Below are 17,705 nucleotides of genomic sequence, written 5' to 3' on the forward strand. Positions count from 1 at the left end.
CATAACAAAGGGGAGAGTGTTAATTAATGAATGTTGTTTCTTGTTTTGTTGGTAAAATGTTGAGAAAACGGTTTAATTAGTTTTTCCCTACACCTTCTCACTTTTATAAAGCGGTCAGATAACGGGGCCCGAGTTCTTTCAAATGTTTAAGCTCAAAATGTGTTCTACGTTGACCGCGCTTGCACTAGCTTTAGTTGGGGAAATTGTGCTGCTGAAGGCTATATGTACACAAGCGCTTCCAGCTTCTTTCTCAGCTTCTACTAATCCGATCTACTTTTCCTTTGCAGACATCAAACCGGACGTAGCCAACGGTGGCGATGTAGCGGAAAACAGTTTTCCCTACATGGTGCAGATCCAACAGTTTATGGTCGTTAGCTACGTGCATCACTGTGGCGGTACGCTGGTAACGTCCCGCTGCATCCTTACCGCGGCACACTGTGCGGTGGACTCGCTGAAGCTGCGCGCGATCGCCGGCACGGTGTGGCGCGATTCCGAAACCCTCGGCCAGCGGAGACCGATCGTGCGGCTGCTGGCGCACGAACGCTACGTCCAGGACGGCACAACGCACCCGTACGATATCGCGCTGGCGCTGGTGGAGGAACCGTTCGATGTGGATGGTCGGGCGATAGCGGTCATTGCACTGATGCCGGACTATTACGACCCGCCCGGGGCGATGGATGTGCTCGGGTTCGGCAAGATCGACCATGATGACACGCTGCCCGATCGGCTGCGGGTGGTCGAGTGTCGGCTGCACGCCGTCGAGGACTGCCAGAAGCATCCGTCCGAAGGGACGCTGTGCGTTGGGAATCCGGGTGCGACCGCCTGTCAGGGTGATTCCGGTGGGCCCGTCGTCGGACGGATCGATGGGTCGGATTGGTTGGTCGGGGTGGTATCGTTCGGTATGAAATCGTGCGGCACCGGACCGATCATCTGCACCGATGTGCGCGTGTACAGGGAGTGGATCGGGCAGAGAGTGTTCGATTTGAGCGTGTGGAGCGAGGAGAACGAAGCCGACACAATGATTGATGTGTATGTTCAGCCTTACTTATAAATACATTTATTGGTACAATCTGCTGGCGGCGGCACCTTCACAAACACAAGCTGCTCTCTCAGCTGCTCAGTGGAGCGACCACTACACCACGGCTGGGCGTGTGTAATTGTTAATTGTACAACAAGCGATTCGACAGCAGCACCACAAAACGCAACACGAATCGATTTAAACTGCCGACGATTCGGCACAATACAAACGCGCCTACCAAAGGACACTGGGGCCATTTTCAGCCGAATGTCCTTTTTACACCCGCTAACATAATTAACCGCATCGTAAATGCCTCACCGAGCAGCTGCGTGATATAAATTAAATAAAGGAGCAAAGCCCCCCCCCCCCCCCCCCCCCCCCAACAACCACAGAACAGCTGAAAGTTCAAACAGATATTTGATCGGGTCGGTCGAAACACTGCTGCTGCTGCTGCTCTTACACACCTAACCTAACCTAGAATCTAAATAGTTGCACGTTGCAATGTGCCAATGTCCCCGTATGCGCGATTTATGTTTGAGGTTGATTACCGCGCTGCGGTATAAAATATTGACCGAACGGGCAACAGCACCACGGCAAAAAAGGCGCGCGTGTTTGTGTGTGTGGGAAAATTAATGTTTTACCACCATGTAGGAAATTAACAACGAAAAAATCGTCAAAAATACACGCACAAAACAGAGAGAGAGAGAGATTCCGTCAGTGGGAGTGGGAGCCCCACAGAGAGCGCACTTCGGTAACCACCACTAGTCGGGGTGCATATTTATCAACATTATTGTAGGCACTGTTTTTTTTTCCCCCGTTTTCCCTTTTCCCATGGTGTGAGTTTTTTTATTGCTCTTCCTTTATTCCGCTTCAGATGAATGAATATCGCGGTGGGCTTTTGGTGGATCGTTGCATCGTCCCGTCCGGATCGGTTTTGATGGTGCCCGCCGTCCCCATGCCGGCCATCTGCTCACCCAGCTTGCTGTTGGATGCTGCAGTCGTCTGTGGAGGGAGGCAAAAACCCCGATACCGGTGTCCACGTTAATTAGGTTAATTATTTGGAATACAATTTATCACCCTCCCATTCGTCCCCCCATTCGTTCCCCCCATTCGTTGGCCACACAAAAAACAGCACATACCTGTCCGTAGAGTGCGATTGGGGTGCTTGTGGTGATGATGCCCGTCCCCGTGCCATTATCCTTCGGCGTGTCGGGGACAACAGCGGCTGTGACAGCGGCGGTCGGTGTTGTTGCGCCGTTGCCCGCACCGGAAGAGTGATGGACGCGTGTCAGCGTAAACTTTTGCTGCTCGTACGTGCGCCGCATCGCGAGTGCCCGATTGCGCTGCCAGCGGAGATAGCCGAAGGTGGCCAGCCCGATGGCGAGCAGCGTCGCGAGCAGGAGCAGCAGGATCAGGTTGTTGTTGGTGGTGAGCATAAAGACGGGCAGGCAGCCGGCCAGCAGCAGCAGGATGATGGCGAGCGCGAAGAAGATGCCCGCCTTGTAGCAGCCGTAGTGTTTCTCTGCCGGTGGAACGAAATTAGGTCACTCGGTGTGTTGGTGTGTGTGTTGATATGGGGAAAAAAAGGGAAGCATAACCATTTAGCGCCACAGCAAATAACCGTTGCGCGTAACGACTTTATTACTTTGTGCAAGTTTCTGACTGACAGTTGTCACGCATCACGGGCCGATAAAGCACGGGGACGGGGCGTCGTACGTGAGTAAATGTGCAAACAAGAGGAGGAAGTGCCTGTTCTCATAATCGAATTAATATCACTCGTTACACTTCAACCATTCTTTATTAAACTTAACATTCCATTTACATTGCCGATCACACTGCCGGATAATCGTAGTCCTGGTTTTCCGACCGTTCCAAAATGTCCAGCTGCGCCTGTACGTAATCGAGCGTCTCCAGCAGCTCGAACCGGCCCTCGTACAGCTGCTTCTCCGACAGCAGCGTTCGCACTGCCTCTATGAAGTATCGCTGATCAAGGCCAACCGAGGCATTGTAGCGCTGCTTGACGACGTCGATCATGCGCGATCGGTCGGATGCATCAAACTCTGTCGCGATCCCAGCAACGCCCGACAGCTCTTCGATGATCTCGAGGAACTTGTCCAGCTCGCTGGCGATGAGGTTGGCGATGGCATCGGAAATCTGGAGCGGTGCTGCCGCAGCTACTGTACCGTTGTTGATGAGATCTTCCGCTGGGGAAAGTGAAATACTTCTACCCATAGCTTCATTGGCGGTTGTATTAGCTTCTGGAAATCCTTTCTCAGTCGTTGAATATTCTTCTGCAGAAGTTTCACCCGCTTCTGTGTAATCTGAACCATCGAGGACCTCATTTGCTTCTTGAGTTTCTTGATATATTTCATCGTAATCTTCAGTGACAAACTCATCAAGAATTGTGCCTACATCACTGTCTTCTGTCGAATATTCAAACACCACATGTTCATGTTCCTCTACCCCTTCAATTGCATTCGGATCCTCAATGGAGTTGTAATCTTCACCTACCAACTCATACACATCAAAACTTCTTGCTATAGCACCATCGTCTGGGAAATATTGCACCACCTCTTTAGCTGTTTCGATCGCCTTCCTCTCCACTTCCTTCATGTCTCGTTCGAGCTCGTTTATGAGATCGTTATTAGCATCCGCGGGCAACGATGGTTTCAAGTTCCAAAACCGCCGTAACGTACGCACTAGCACCGGTGCAAGCAATCTGTAATCGTTCGCCAGCTGTACCTGCATCGGGCTGGCAACGGTCCCATCCGTACCGATGCTGTAGATCTCCTCAAAGCCTTTCTCTCGGCGAAGTTTACGCTCCAACTTGTCGAGTAGTTCCGCGTTGGTAACGCGCTCAATGACACGCTTAAATGCGGGACTTCCGAAAGCCGACGGGCGTCGAAAAGCCCGAAGAACCTTGCCGATATAGTAAAGCTCCAGAAGCACTTTCCGTTCTTCACGTTTCGCTGTGAACGTTCTTGCTTCATCTTCGTCCTCGGCTCCATACCAATCACTTTGAAGATCACTTTCACTTGCATCAATCGCTTGGATGAGCACTTCTCGTTTGCGGCGCGTAATAACGTATCCTTCAGCGAGACAATGCACCAACACAAGCCAGGACAACAGGAAGAGGTTCGATCTTTTCATTGTGATGTTCAAAGGGGAACTGATGTTCAGAGAGCTCATAATGTGTTTATGACATTTCTAACCACAAGTCGAAGAGCGTCAGGTAACCGAGCGATAGGTAGCCATAACATGAGAACGCCTTGACGATTTTTTACCTTTATCTACCCATGAATACCTAAAAGTATTCCCATTACCTAGAAAGTCGTTACAAGAAAAAATCATACCCTGAAGCTTGAAACGGTTTTCTTTATTAAAGTATATTCCTATATGTACATCTTTCTAACAGCGACAGCGTAAACTCACGTTGCAAATGCCTTTCCCACCAACGTTCCTACCCACTTCCAAAAGTTTCGCTTCACATTTGGGAATGGCTCCAACGGTACGCGTCGTACCGTATCCTCTACAGCGTTAGGAATCTGCTTTGCTTTCACTTTTTAAATCTTCCTCAACGTCAGCACCCTGTGTCACGCTATCCTCGCTATCTGCGTCTACGTTCTCGATCCTCGGCGTATCCTCCACGGCAGCATCATTCACTTCAGAATTGCCATCATCGCTATCTGCGTCCACGTTCTCGATCCTCGGCGTATCCTCCGCGGCAGCATCATTCACTTCAGAATTGCTATCATCGCTATTCGCATCCACGTTCTCGATCCTCAGCGTATTCTCCGCGGTGCCACCATTCACTCCATAATGGCGTGCGAAATAGTCATCCTCCTGTAGGTCGTTCGTCGCATCGCGTGCTTGAGTTTGCTGTAACTCCAGCTGTGACTGCAGGAACTCGAGCGCAGCCAGTAGATCGACACTTCCACGCGTGAGCTCCTTGGTGTTGAGCAGCTTAAACATTGCCTTCACTAGATCGAGCTGATTCAGCCCGACGGTAGGCGAGAAGCCCTGATTAATCCATCCGATCATGCGCGTACGATCGACACGATCAAACTCCTCCGCAACGCCATCCACGCCCGATAATTCCTCCACGAGCAGCAGGAACTTGTCCACCTCGATGGCGATCAGCTCACGGGCTGCCCGTTCGATCTGATCGTTCAGTTGCGCTGCTGATGGCGATGACTCGGACACTGTCGTCGACGTTTGCTGGATGATGACGACCGGTGCTTGTGGCTGCTGTTGCTGGTGTTGGGGCCGTCTACGGTTGGTGTTTCGACGCCCCTCGTCAAGATCCTCCGAGCCGGGTGCCTTTTCGTACTGAGCCTCATCGAAAGCGTACGGTGGCGGTTCGGTTTGGTTTGGGATGTCTTCCGAGGGCGTTTCTAACTCAGCACCGAGCCAAGGCACTTCCGCAACCGGTGTAGTGACTTCTTTCTGGTTGTCTACAAGAGCTTCAAACACCATATCGTCGGGAATCTCTACCAAGGCTTCCGGAGCAATCGTATCTATTAGTTCCGTTTCATCAACTAACGAGGCGGTTGGGTTCTCATCCACGGGCTCCTCGAAGTTTTCTTCCGGATTGTTGTCCACAAACTGACTCACGACCATGTCCTCGGGAATATCTTCAGCAGGGATTGGGTTACTTTTCCCATCAATGTCTTCGTCGAGCTCACTGTTCACAAACTGGTCCACGACCATGTCCTCCGGAATATCTACAGGGGCCGGGTCATCTCCCTCAGCAATCAACGGGGCAAGCGTACCTTCCTCGGAAAGAGAAACTTCCACTTCCTCAACTGAATGCGGCTTGGGTTCACCACTCAACGATTCAAACACCATGTCCTCTGGAATCTCAACGTGCTGCTCGGCTTTTTCCTCCTCAACTTCCGGCTCAAGCTCCACCACGGGATCATCCACCAGCAGCACCGCGTCATTCTTATCGTCGATCAAATTGACCGGTTCATCGTCATCTAGCGCTTGGATGCTGCTTTCGGTGTCATCCACTTCATTCACATCATCCCCATCCGTTGCTGCATACACACTGGCCCACAGAGACGAGGATGGTTTGTAGCCCGGGAACATGTTGTAGTACGCCTCGGAGTTGAACGTGTGCGGCCGTGGACCCCACTGTATGCTGTTCTGCTTCCAGCTTGGTTCCTTCACATCCGCCCACTGGTACTCTTGGTGAAGATCGTTCTCACTCTCATCTACCGGTACGGTCGGTGGCGGATGGACGACATCGAGCTCGGTGGGTTCGTAATCTACTGGATCCTTGGGGACAGTCGCATGCTTCTCGACAACGGGGACTCCATCCCCTTCCAAGCTGTTTACCGCTTGCTGCAAACTCTTCCACTCTCGCTGCTGATCGAGCAGCAGTTCCCCGATGACGTCTTCCTTATCGCTTATTTTCAAGCCATGCTTCAAGCTCAACAGTTTCCGCAGCGTTCGCACAATGATAGGGGACAGCAGCCGGTAATCGTTCGCCAGCTGGACCAGCATCGGATCGGGAACGGTGCCAGCGGCACCGATGCGGAAGATCTCCTCAAACCCATTCTCCCGGCGTAGCTGTTGCTCCAACTGATCAAGCAGCTCCTTGTTCGTAATACGCTCGATAACACGCTTCAGTGCCGGACTTCCGAAAGCCCACGGCCGTCGATAGGCACGCAGAACCTTGCCGAGATAGTACAGCTCGAGCAGCACCTTCCGCTCCTGTTTTTTTAGTGGGAACGTTCTTGCTTCATCTTCGTCCTCCGATGCCACCTCGTACCAGGCACTTTGTACATCACTTTCACTTGCGCTAATCGGTTCGATGAGCACTTCTCGTTTGTGGCGCGAAATAACGTATCCTTTGGAAGGGGAACAGATAAACAAACACCACAGCACGGCGGTGAAAAGCCTCATCGTGAAGCAAACAGCATGCAGGAGGCTTGCCAACAAACTAAAATAGATGTCTTTTTAAAGGCTCTATTTTATAGGGGAATATTGGGGGAATTTGGAAGACTGTTGCTTGAAGGTGTTACCTGTGGGAATGTTCCTTCTCTCTCTCGCTTCAAGATGCTTTCAGCAGGTGTGTTGATGGAACGGGTAAGTAATGTGCAGAAAAATCCCAAAACATTGCCATGGACAGGGTAACGCCTTTCGTCTAAAGAAAGTGGTTTTTGTCTGGTTAAAACCCACAAAAGTATGAGTACCTGGTGACTCGTTCTTTCCCCGAGTTTCTGCATTTTTTCGTAGGCTGATGTTGAAGCTTCTCCCTATTGGGGTATTATTCCCATGCTCAGCCTATAGATTACACTCTTTCGGTTTAGGTAAAGAGCAATGTTTTCGGATGGAAATTTTCAATCAGAAGCTCTTCACGTCATACCCACCAGAAAGAAACAAAGCGAACTCTAGAATTCAAAAACGAACAGGCTGCATGGCTGCATTAATTAAGCTCTCAACGGTTGCATTTTCCTTTCCCATTTCGCCATGGATGCGTCGGATGTGCCGGGGCTCAAACTCAAACATTATCGAATCGGTCCAATTTTCATCCCCTTTGCTCGTGAGTTGAGTTGAATAGAAAGGGAGCAGAGAAAAGAAAAAAAGACACAGATTCATTGCCTTAACGGCCAGCAATAGTCACCAGGTTGGTCAGACACAGACACACACACACACACGCAGACTGGACTAATTAAAACCTATATTTTCTGCTGACCGAATTCAACCGAAAGGACGACCGAACGAACGTGGCGGATTCATCCCGTAATCAAGTGAGGAGTGAAACCTGGCGCGAAGGAGTTGTTGAAAGGGGGGGAGATCTAAATTACAGGACTCAGGACTCGGGTTTTACCCTCCCGCAGGGGTGTTTGCCTGCCATGGAGTATCCGGAGCATTCACACGTAGACAGAGACTGAGGCTATCTTCAGCTGGGTGACATCCGGTCAGCGAACTGGTGGAAAGGGCTGGCAGGAGTACCGTGGGAAGCGGTATCCGGTACACGAAATTTATTCTTTTCAATATCATCCAACAACCCAGTAACAGCCAGCAGTAGCGCCAACAGCAGCAGCACCAGCTGGACGACGGATGGACGGACCAACATTCATTTGGTACGATTTTGTAACATGTTTCGACAAATGTTCCGCGCCACCTAGGGAGAAGAATCTTTGTTGGCGCCGGGGATGGCCGAACGCAAAAAGCTGCCCTTGTTGCATGGGGAAGGTTAAAGTTCGCCCCATTTTGAGGGTTGGGTGAGCTAGCCAGAATCAACGACAGCACAGACACGGCGGAGCATTGCCTTAAAGGGTCGTCGGTTTTTATTGCAACTCTGGGCATGGTGGTGGTGGTCATCATGTGGCGTACACCCCTCGCCCCTCCCCTCTGCCCCAAAAAAAGGGACGAACTTTTAATTACAATCCGGCCCCGTACAAAAGGCGCCCGTGGACGAATTCCGGCGGAAGGACGAAGCCAAACGCCATTGTCGCCAGTTGTGTCACGCTTGTGTCGTGTACGGCTTTTGAAGACAAACGGCGAGTGTGGAGCCGTGTGTCGGGGAGAAGAAGTCAAAGGATAAGTGAAAGGTTAATTTGCACGGAGGGAGAAGAAGAAGAAGAAGAAGACGAAAAAGTGCTGCCCTTTTCCCTGAATTCGTTTGTCGCCATTGGTCATTTTCGGTGTCTGGGCCGGGCGTCTGTCTGGAAGTTATCACGAGGAGGTGTGCGAGGTACAAAAGAAAAGCAATGCTGTACAACTGTTGATATGTTCGTTCGTATTGTTCCTTTTGTCGGCCTGGACATCACTCATCAGTGATCACCGATTAGGTGGGGGGGGGGGGATTAATTAGCGTGCAGTGGGTGAGAGCATTTGAAACCTGGAAGACTAATGGAGTTTTTTTCTAGCTTCCAAAACTTAATTAGACTTTGAAATAATAGTTCCTGCTTCCTAAAACAAAACACATCGAAAGGAATGGATCGATACATAGAAGGCGGCTCGCTGCATGCAAACCGATCGGCTAATTAAGCAACATAACGCAACCTGTCCATAAACGTCCCCAAGGCAATCGCTCCTGGTCGTAGTAGGCCGGACCATAGGAGCACCATTGCTCGGTTGGGAAGTCGGGAAATTTCGATTTAACGCTCGCTTGCTCGCGCGTCGTCCGGGGCAACCGGCGATGGTGCAATGTCGCGAATTTGCATTCACAACTCCCCAGCTCGCAATGTTCTCCTTCTCCTCCTCCTCCTCCTCCCGCTCTTTGTTAGGACAGTGTAGTGCAGGAGCAAAATCGTCATCATAACAGCAACAGTCGTTGCGATGCCTTTGCTAGACTGACCGACTTACTCCGACGGCGGTGTGTGCATCGGTATTAATTTCGTACACAGCGCGGCAACACATGTCCGTAATGTAATCCTCCTCCATTCCCACACCCCCCCTTTACAAGGCTACAGTCTTGTAGTGGTAGTGGTAGTTTTGCCACGACCTAACATCTCGGTCATCGCTCCTCCGTTCTGCCGGAAGCTGCAACATCGCGGCAACAAACATGAAACCGCCGGGCGCCCAAACAAGCCCACCCAATTCTCGGACGGTTTCGGTCGACGGGTGCAGGAATGGAATTTATTGGATAACGAGTATCGCGCGGTTGGACGACGGGTTAGTAGTTTAACAAGTTTCTAATCAGTCCTGGCCCGGGTTGGGACGGGTCAGGTCAGGTTGTCGTTTGGGAAAGGGGTGGAGGTTGGTACGATTGAGCAAAGGTTCTCGATGTGCACGATCCAGCGCTACCGCGAGGCACGGGGACGAGGGGTTTTATGTCGTGGAATAATTCCACGCCACCGGAAGGTATGTTTTTGCAATAAAAATTGAGGCAAAATGAAGACATCAAATTAATGTCCAAAGTTACTCATTTCTGAGTTGTGTTTGTAGATGTTGTACAGTCATCTTCAAAGGGGGTCATATTTTTACTTCCATCACGTTTTATATAAACCCTCTATTCAGCCTTCACCGTGTTCAAGCTTTATGCCCCAACCATCCAAACTCCGGCGAGAGCTTTTCTTTGCAGGGCAATAAAACAACCGTCATCATCATCATCTTCATCAAACCGTGTGCCGTGTCCAGTGTCAGGCACTGTGCTCAATTGCATCAGATGACGACGGGGTGCAACAATTTGCTACACGCTACGCGAACGATAATCTTCATCCCAGCAGGCGGGATGAACTTGCCCCACCCCGAGCACATTGATCGAAGTCATCGATGAGGAGGATGTAAAACTCGTCGCTAGTACTGGCGCGCTTGTATGTCATGTTGCCCCTGGAAACAGCTCCCCCGACTCTCGGTTTGACACGTACGAAAGGCGAAGCGAAGTACTGCAGCAGTACTGTGTTACCTGTTACGTGGGTATTGCTGTCCGGTCCGGTGGAACTTCCGCTTCCGTGGCCAGCAAACGAACAACAGGACGCTGGACAGGGCATTTTGTAATTGGTTCGGTGAGCAGTGAGCACGAAGATATAGCAGTTGTAGTACCACGTTGGCAAAAAAACAACCAAAACTGCTGCACTTGGTGGATGGCTAAAAGCTTGCTTGGTGTAACTTTTCCCCTGGTAGTAGTAGTTGGCAGTCGGTTGTTCTGTTGCTGCTGTTCACAATTAGATGCGCCATGCGCATTAGCTCTGTCGCACCATTGGAAAGGCGTCTCATCTAAGGGTATCTGCCGTAGCGTATTGTTCAGCTGCTCCAACGCCTCATCACTGAACGCCAAAAACACCAAACTCCAGGCCAATTCCAATTAGTCTGGTACACGTTTACACACTGGCCGCACTCGGTGTGCACTCGGAGGCATTTCAAGCACACGCGCACACACAGGGTGACTCCCCAATTACGTATCACACTCACTGGGTCGCTGCGGATGACCCAAAACACTCGAACTCGGGAAGATTACGGCTGTGATGGCACTGTCAAACCTTCAACCGTCTGTCACATTGTTGTCACCGTGGATACATGCGCACACTCCGGGTTCGCTGCCTACTTTACCACTCCGCTAACTTGAGCGCAAATTTGCAAACCTCAAGAAAGTGAACCACCCCAAAAACGTAGCTGACACCACGACAGAGTGGCCTCGGCGGATTCGATGACGACGATCCCCGGTAACGGTTGTTTTGACGCTTGTTTCGTTTGTGTTTTTGAGAGCGTGCGGGAGGGGTTGAATGCGTCGTGCGTGGAGCCCCTGTTCCCACCCGAAATTAAAAGCCAACCTTTTCGTGTTGCTGGTCTAGTGTGAGGAAGGTAATTCGTGGTTAATCAGCACGCTGGGTTGTGTATGTGCAATGTAGGCCACCGTGGTAGCTGCGATTTGGCCACCGTAGGGAGGTGTGCTAGCACGCGTATGTAACCCTAAACTCGATCGTGGCACCAAACGGCAACGGAGCGACCGACACGCGCGCTCGCACGTCGATCGTACGTTTTCGAGCAACCGAGCAGAACTGGAGAAGGCGCGCGCGTGTGTTCTCTTTGTGCGGCGTTAGATAATTCCTCCCCCCCGTTTGCGCGATCCCGCTGGAAGAATTGCCCCAAGATCTTAGCGCTCCCGCAGCTCGCTCATTCTCCGACGGGGCAGGTTTTGTTGTTTTGATTTGCTGGAAAGGGAGGTCTTTCTGTAGCGGCCGGCATCTTCAACACACACAGACAGACACACCCATCTTGGGGTCTCTCTCTCTCTCTGTCTCGGGAGATGAAAGCCGCGACGTCTCTTCGTCCGGGAGAGTGGCGACGTCTTTGGAGAAGATGCCCAGAAGATATCCACGATCTAACAGCTGACAAGCAAATGAGCTCTCGTTTGGGAGATCGGCCAGTGTGCGCTCTCCCGTTGTGGTTGTGCTCCCTCCAGCCGAGGTTGAGTTTGTTGTTGACGTGGGCAAAATTCCAACGCTAGAAGACTCGAAGATCTCTTCTCTCGCCGTTCCTCCCATCCCTTTCGGGGTAACTTTCCCCCTCTCCGAAAGTGGGCCAACGTAGGGCTCGGGAAGACAGGTGCTGCTTTGCCACCCGTAGGGAAAAAATAAAACCCAACTAAACGCAAACCACAGAATGTAGGTGAAACAGTTGTTGGTAGACGAAATGTAAAGGCCGGGCTACATTGATCGTACTCGGAAGTGTAATTTCGATTTTCACTAGCGCATCTGGCGGCGGCTGGTGGAAGCTTTTTTTGGTCATCGAGGGAATAGTCGTGCCGGATCTCAAAATTAAGTAGTTTTTTCATCGTTTTTTGACGCGAAAATGGCTGAAATACTTGCACAACATGTTTATGTATCAATAACAAAGCTTTCTCAGTCCAGTTAAAGTGAAAAACATGGAAAAATAACGTATTTTCTGGAGCGGCTCCAAAATGTTTGGCAAAATGCTTCGGTCAGCCGCCGCCAGATGCGCTAGTGAATATCAAAATTACGCTTTCGAGTACGATCAATGTAGCCCGGCCTTAAGCCTTCGCTCTGGGCGACCGACAGTTCGAGGGTCAAGGCGAGCGAATTGGGCAGGCCAAAACAAAACGCCAACGTCAGGGAATGATGTTGATGGGCTGGGTGCAGGTGCCAACGGTAAGCACGAGTACGTTCATTGCCCGTACAGTATCGTCCCTAGAGGCATGGTGGGATGGAAAATGTTTGTGTTTAACGTTTCTTTCTGCACAGGAAACCAAGAAGGGTTGTTTTGTAAATATTTTGCCAGGGTTTTTTTTGCAATTAAATTTTGTAGATTTGCGTGCATCAACTTTAACTCCATCCAATCCGGCGAGCTTGAAAGGTCCGTGGGAAACACAATCGCTGAGCTTTAAATTGTAATTTTATTTCCCTTTCTCTGGCTTTAACTTTTACGACTATGAAGTAAAGCCTACTCACTATCACATTGAATTGTGATTGTGTCTTGTGAGGCACCGTTTTGGAGTTGCCATTCACTTACGATCGCTGGAAAAGAGAGGCGAATTTCCTGCAAGAAGAAGTCATCTCTGCTTTCATGAAGTTTAGTTTGTGATATTATTCAACACACGCACACACAAAGCTTAATGAGCGATGAATAGAAGCGAATTACTAAAAACAGATACGGTTTATTGAAATTGAAGGTTGCTTATGTCTACCAGGCTCTTAAACAATTAGCGCGCATTCACTCACACGTACAAATAAACGCTTGAAACGGTTCCTAAAACAGCTTAGCTTATCTTTTTCCACGATTGCGTCTTAAATCAAACTATTGCCTATGTCATTGTTATGTACAGATCACTGGCTAACTACTAACACACTCAGCTTCCAGCACCCAGCATCGTCATCAACACCGTCTACAAGATCTCTGCCCGGTTCGGTTCGATCGTAACGCGCGCATACGGACTGTTCGCCCCAACCGTGCGCAGCTGTACGTGCGGCTTCGGTCTTATAGCCCGCACGATCAGGAAGATACCGATCGACACCAGAATAATGAGTAGAATCGCCAGCAGCACATTGAACACCGTGTAGATCCAGAACTGTTCCGCACGGCACTGGAACTGGTGTGGATCGATCGTACCGAAGCGCTTGTCACGCAACGCATTCGGCTTCACGCACACACCGAGCGTCATCAGGTTGGGCAGCTCGCGCAACCAGCGCAACTGACAGTCGCAACGAAGCGGCGCACCACGGATGTCTAGTAGGCGCAGATTCTCGAACGCAAACTGTAGCGTCGAGTTGAGCGTACGTATATTGGTACCCTTGAGGATAAGTCGCTTCAGTTCCGTGTCCGTCTCGTTGCGAATGACATTCTGGCCGAAGATGTGCGGATGGATGGTGGAGAGGTTGCGCGATCCTTGCAGATTGAGCATGGATAGCCGGGGCAGCCCGTACAGTGCGTACTCTTCCAGGGTGTACAGAATGGGCATGTCCTGCAGGATGAGCGATTCGAGGTGCAGAAGATGGGGAAGGAACTTTGCCGGGAGACTGCGGATCGGTGTGCCGCTGATGTCCAGGTAGGCAAGCTGTTTGGGAAGCTTGCTGAGCTGCTGCAGCCGGTTGTAGCCAAGCAGAGCCCGCTCGAGCCCGACACCGCTCGAGAGGTTTATGTCGGTCAGGTTACAGCGCTCCATCTCCAGCACGGCCAGTCGGTTGGTGACACCGAGCCGCAGGTACAGGTCCGCCTCGGTACGGTTGAAGAACGCTCCCAGCGAGTTGTTGGACAGTTTCAGCTGGCTCAGGTGCAGTGCGTTCGAGAATGCGTTCACCTCGATCTTGGCGATAAGGTTCGAGCTCAAATCGATCAGCTTGAGGTTTGGCAGGCCCGCCAACGCGTCCGTGCCGAGCATCTCGATGCGATTGCTGCTTAGATCGAGCTCCTCCAGCAGCGACACATTGCCGAACACCTTATCGGGGATGGTCGTTATCTGGTTGTGGCCCAGGTTCAGATAACGCAGCTGCTCGCCGACGAGGCGCGGCACGACCGTCAGTGCGTTACGCGATAGGTCCAGCCGGACCGTGCCCTGGGGCAGCTGTTCGGACGATTCCTGCCAAAAGCCATCCCCAAGCTGATGCTTCCGGCAGTCAATCTGAACCTCGGGCAGTCCGGTAGGGGAGTTATGCACATCACAATCGCAATACTGATCTTCGTCCAGGTCAGTGGGGTCTTGGAGGGGTTTCTTGAAGTGACAAAGATGCGAAACGACTACCCGCACATCCGCCGGAGCGTCTGTGGCCGGTGCGAGTTCTTCTTCCTCCTCAGCACGTAACACTTGCAGACAGCAGCCCACAAGCACGAACAGCAGCAGTGCGGTTCGGTTCATTTTCACCCAACGAACGAACGCACGAACACTTTCTGTTTTCAGATCTAATCTTCCGTGGTTGGAGACGAGTTTTTCATTAAAATTATCACAGCACAAATCAAATATTTGACTACAGTGTGGTGGTGGTGGTGGTGGCTTGCAAACCACAGTACAGGTTGTACGTGTGCCGGCCGCACTTTTTAATCGAAAATAATTAGTTTTCACAGACACACAGAGACACAGACGCACAAACACAATGATGATTTGCTGTGTGGCTTTTATCACAGACTTTGCACACACTGGAGTTGGCGCTAGAAATCGATGCAGTTCCCTTGGCGTTGATTAAAATCAGCCCAAAGTTCACCAACGTCAACCGCACACTGACCCGAACACTGTGCCGAAGGTCTTACTGTACCACCCTACTCCATCAAACCCTTAGATCTTATATCGCATACATTTAAAGAAAGAAAAAAAAAGCTGTTCTTTGCCAGCCACTGTGGTTCCTGTGTATCGTGTGCGTTATCTTTCGTGTTAATAGTACAAAACCGAAAAAAGGGCCAAGATGTGGAATGGAGCAAACGGAGCGACACTCAACAGTGTTGCAACGACCTCGGTGTGATATCGGCAACTGATTAGGGTGCCGTGGCCGTTCCTGCAAACCTTATTACGGGGTTGTTTCTTATCAGCAGTCGCCAGTTGCTAGTGTTGGTGCTTGTTTGAGTAATCGGCGGGGAGGAGGGGGAGAAGGCCATACAGAAAGGAGGATTTTGAAAAATGCAACTGATTCATGCGGACATCCGGGGCAACGTTCCGAGAAGCAGGCAGCTACGGAAGGTGACAGATGTGTGTTGTGTCGGTGATTATTTGCACCTTTTAGGACGCTTGGTAGTCGGTAGACGTTATCCAATGCCTTAAACCGTTGGCAAAATTCGTTAAAAGTAATGCTCGAGAACGATCGGGAGTGTGGGGCTCGTGGCTTACGATACGAATCTTATCGGCGGGCCGAGAAGTGGCTAAGGTGTGTTTGCTTTGTATTTCGGGAGCAGCTGGTAACTTTGAACTGTAGTTCGTGAATGGTGAATATTCATGCTCGATGGTATCGTTGGATAGGTAACAGAAGTACTGATAAGCTTTTTTCTACTCAAAATAGAGATTAAATAATTGATATGGACGTAATACAATAGCTAGACCCGGTGCACAATCCAATTAATGACTTCGAAAAAAGGAAATTGTTCACATAAGAGTGCAACAATCACACAATGTGGATAATTAATTCCTCTTCTTAGTAGTTGCAACAACGCCCATTCCGCTGAGAATGGGTTGGCACAAATCCTCAGTACACACGTGGACAATGTATTTTCTTCCTTCTTCTCTTCCTCTGCTCGCCTGCTCGGCTGACCTTTTTGTCATTTGCCATATCCTTGGAACGCCTTGCTCTGGGCCCCGGGACCAGACAAAAGCTGTCAATCTGGCTGCACAAAAACGTGACGCATGTTATCTCGCAGCGTGTCGCATATCACCCGGGTCGCACCCGGGTAGATCGGATGCGATTGATGTGAATATTGCTGCCCTGTTTGCTGGGCGAAATGGATTTATTCGTTCGCCCTTTTGTCTCGGCTCGGACCCGTCGGGGAAGGGGTTTTAATAGGTTACATAAATAATGCTGGAAGAATCCTGCAACGCCTCTCTTATCAGTCCGTAACGGGGGTTTGTTGGGGGATGCAAGATGCAGAGGTGGAGATCACTATTGAACGGGAAAACATGTCATTTGTTACGGTAACATTGTTACCACGGCAGTGCTGGTGTAAGCGGAGCCACGCAAAGACTAGCCGACATTGGCAATGGAGGTTTCCTTCTCGATCTCTGATTTTCAGTTGCGTGAGGAAGATGGATGAAGTTTGCTCTGCGATGGATCGTCTGGAGGTTCATTTTTCTCGCCCATCACCCGTTGGTGACGGGATGGATTGACTGGAAGGGCTTCGGCCCAGGATGCATACTGGGAAAACGTGGAGCAGTGTGGGGAAAAAACACACACACAGTCATTGTTCCCTTTTGCTTGTTCGTCCAGGTGCTGCTCGCTTTCATACCGACCGGGCAAAGTCAAAGTGACATGAAATTGTATCCCATCCTCTGATGATTGGCTTCCCGGAATGGTCCTGGAGTATCGAAAGGGCCTGCTGGTAAAACAGTATCAGGAGCAGTAAGTTATTCGGGGTTAAAATCCAATTATTAATTATATACATGCGTAATGGGAATACATTTGGACATCATGTGGACGCTGTGAATGTAAAGGGGCAGAGCAAAAGGGACGATGTGTGCAATAAACTTTAATTGAGGTGGTGTGTTGAAAGTCTGAGCACGGGAGTCGGGTGAATTGTACGCTTTAAATGCTCTTTAATTGATTCGCATTCGATTTCGTTTGTATTAATTAGGATAATTCAGTGTGGGAGGATGCTGTGTGGCTGTTTGTTTATCTGCACTGGGTAATTATTTGTTGATAGTAAGGCATATTATACAAATCATAGGTTATTTATCTTTGTCCGCAAATAATAAGACATTTGAGGCATAGTAGAGGAACTGTCTGTCAGAGCAGGAAGATTCTCTCAGTGCGGGAATAATGCAGGGCTATCAAACAGGCAATTCGTCTGTTGCAGAGGCTTCACGCTAGAACAAACATTCTCCTTCTTCAACTAGCACGCATCCAGCGAGAAAGGTTCATTTGCGAACGCAAGAGCGACTTTTGCAGTACACCATCCTTACCGACGATCACAAAAAATAAACAAAAAACAATAACATCCTAGACGAACCCATCTCTCGACGCTATTGTCAGCCCCAAAACCGAGGCTGAGTGTGAGACAGTTTGCTACTTTGCCAGCACTTGATGATGCCCTTCGCACTGACAGGGTAATTTTGACAGCCTTTTGAAGATGTGCAACCAGG

At 50.2% G+C, this 17,705-nt stretch overlaps 3 protein-coding genes across 3 annotated transcripts; 1 reads left to right on the top strand and 2 right to left on the bottom strand.

Moving 5' to 3' along the window:
* The first annotated feature begins 125 nt into the window (after window positions 1-125).
* On the top strand, window positions 126-1,051 carry LOC121600481 (trypsin epsilon-like). Its single transcript, XM_041929116.1, has 2 exons — window positions 126-224; window positions 288-1,051. The coding sequence occupies exons 1-2, from the start codon at window positions 143-145 to the stop codon at window positions 1,049-1,051; spliced, it is 846 nt and encodes a 281-aa protein (XP_041785050.1). The 5' UTR covers window positions 126-142.
* On the bottom strand, window positions 1,031-11,902 carry LOC121600482. The gene is made up of 3 exons (XM_041929117.1): window positions 10,383-11,902; window positions 2,158-2,540; window positions 1,031-2,020 (listed from the first exon to the last, which is right to left on the bottom strand). Exons 1-3 carry the CDS (start codon window positions 10,465-10,467, stop codon window positions 1,889-1,891), a joined length of 600 nt encoding a protein of 199 aa, XP_041785051.1. The 5' UTR covers window positions 10,468-11,902; the 3' UTR covers window positions 1,031-1,888.
* Window positions 11,903-13,071: 1,169 nt separating this feature from the next.
* Window positions 13,072-15,388, bottom strand: LOC121599942 (leucine-rich repeat neuronal protein 2). Its single transcript, XM_041928096.1, has one exon. It carries the CDS (start codon window positions 14,784-14,786, stop codon window positions 13,320-13,322), a length of 1,467 nt encoding a protein of 488 aa, XP_041784030.1. The 5' UTR covers window positions 14,787-15,388; the 3' UTR covers window positions 13,072-13,319.
* Between the last annotated feature and the right edge of the window lie 2,317 nt (window positions 15,389-17,705).

This window comes from Anopheles merus, chromosome 3L (assembly GCF_017562075.2).
Source record: "Anopheles merus strain MAF chromosome 3L, AmerM5.1, whole genome shotgun sequence".
Lineage (NCBI taxonomy): Eukaryota > Metazoa > Arthropoda > Insecta > Diptera > Culicidae > Anopheles > Anopheles merus.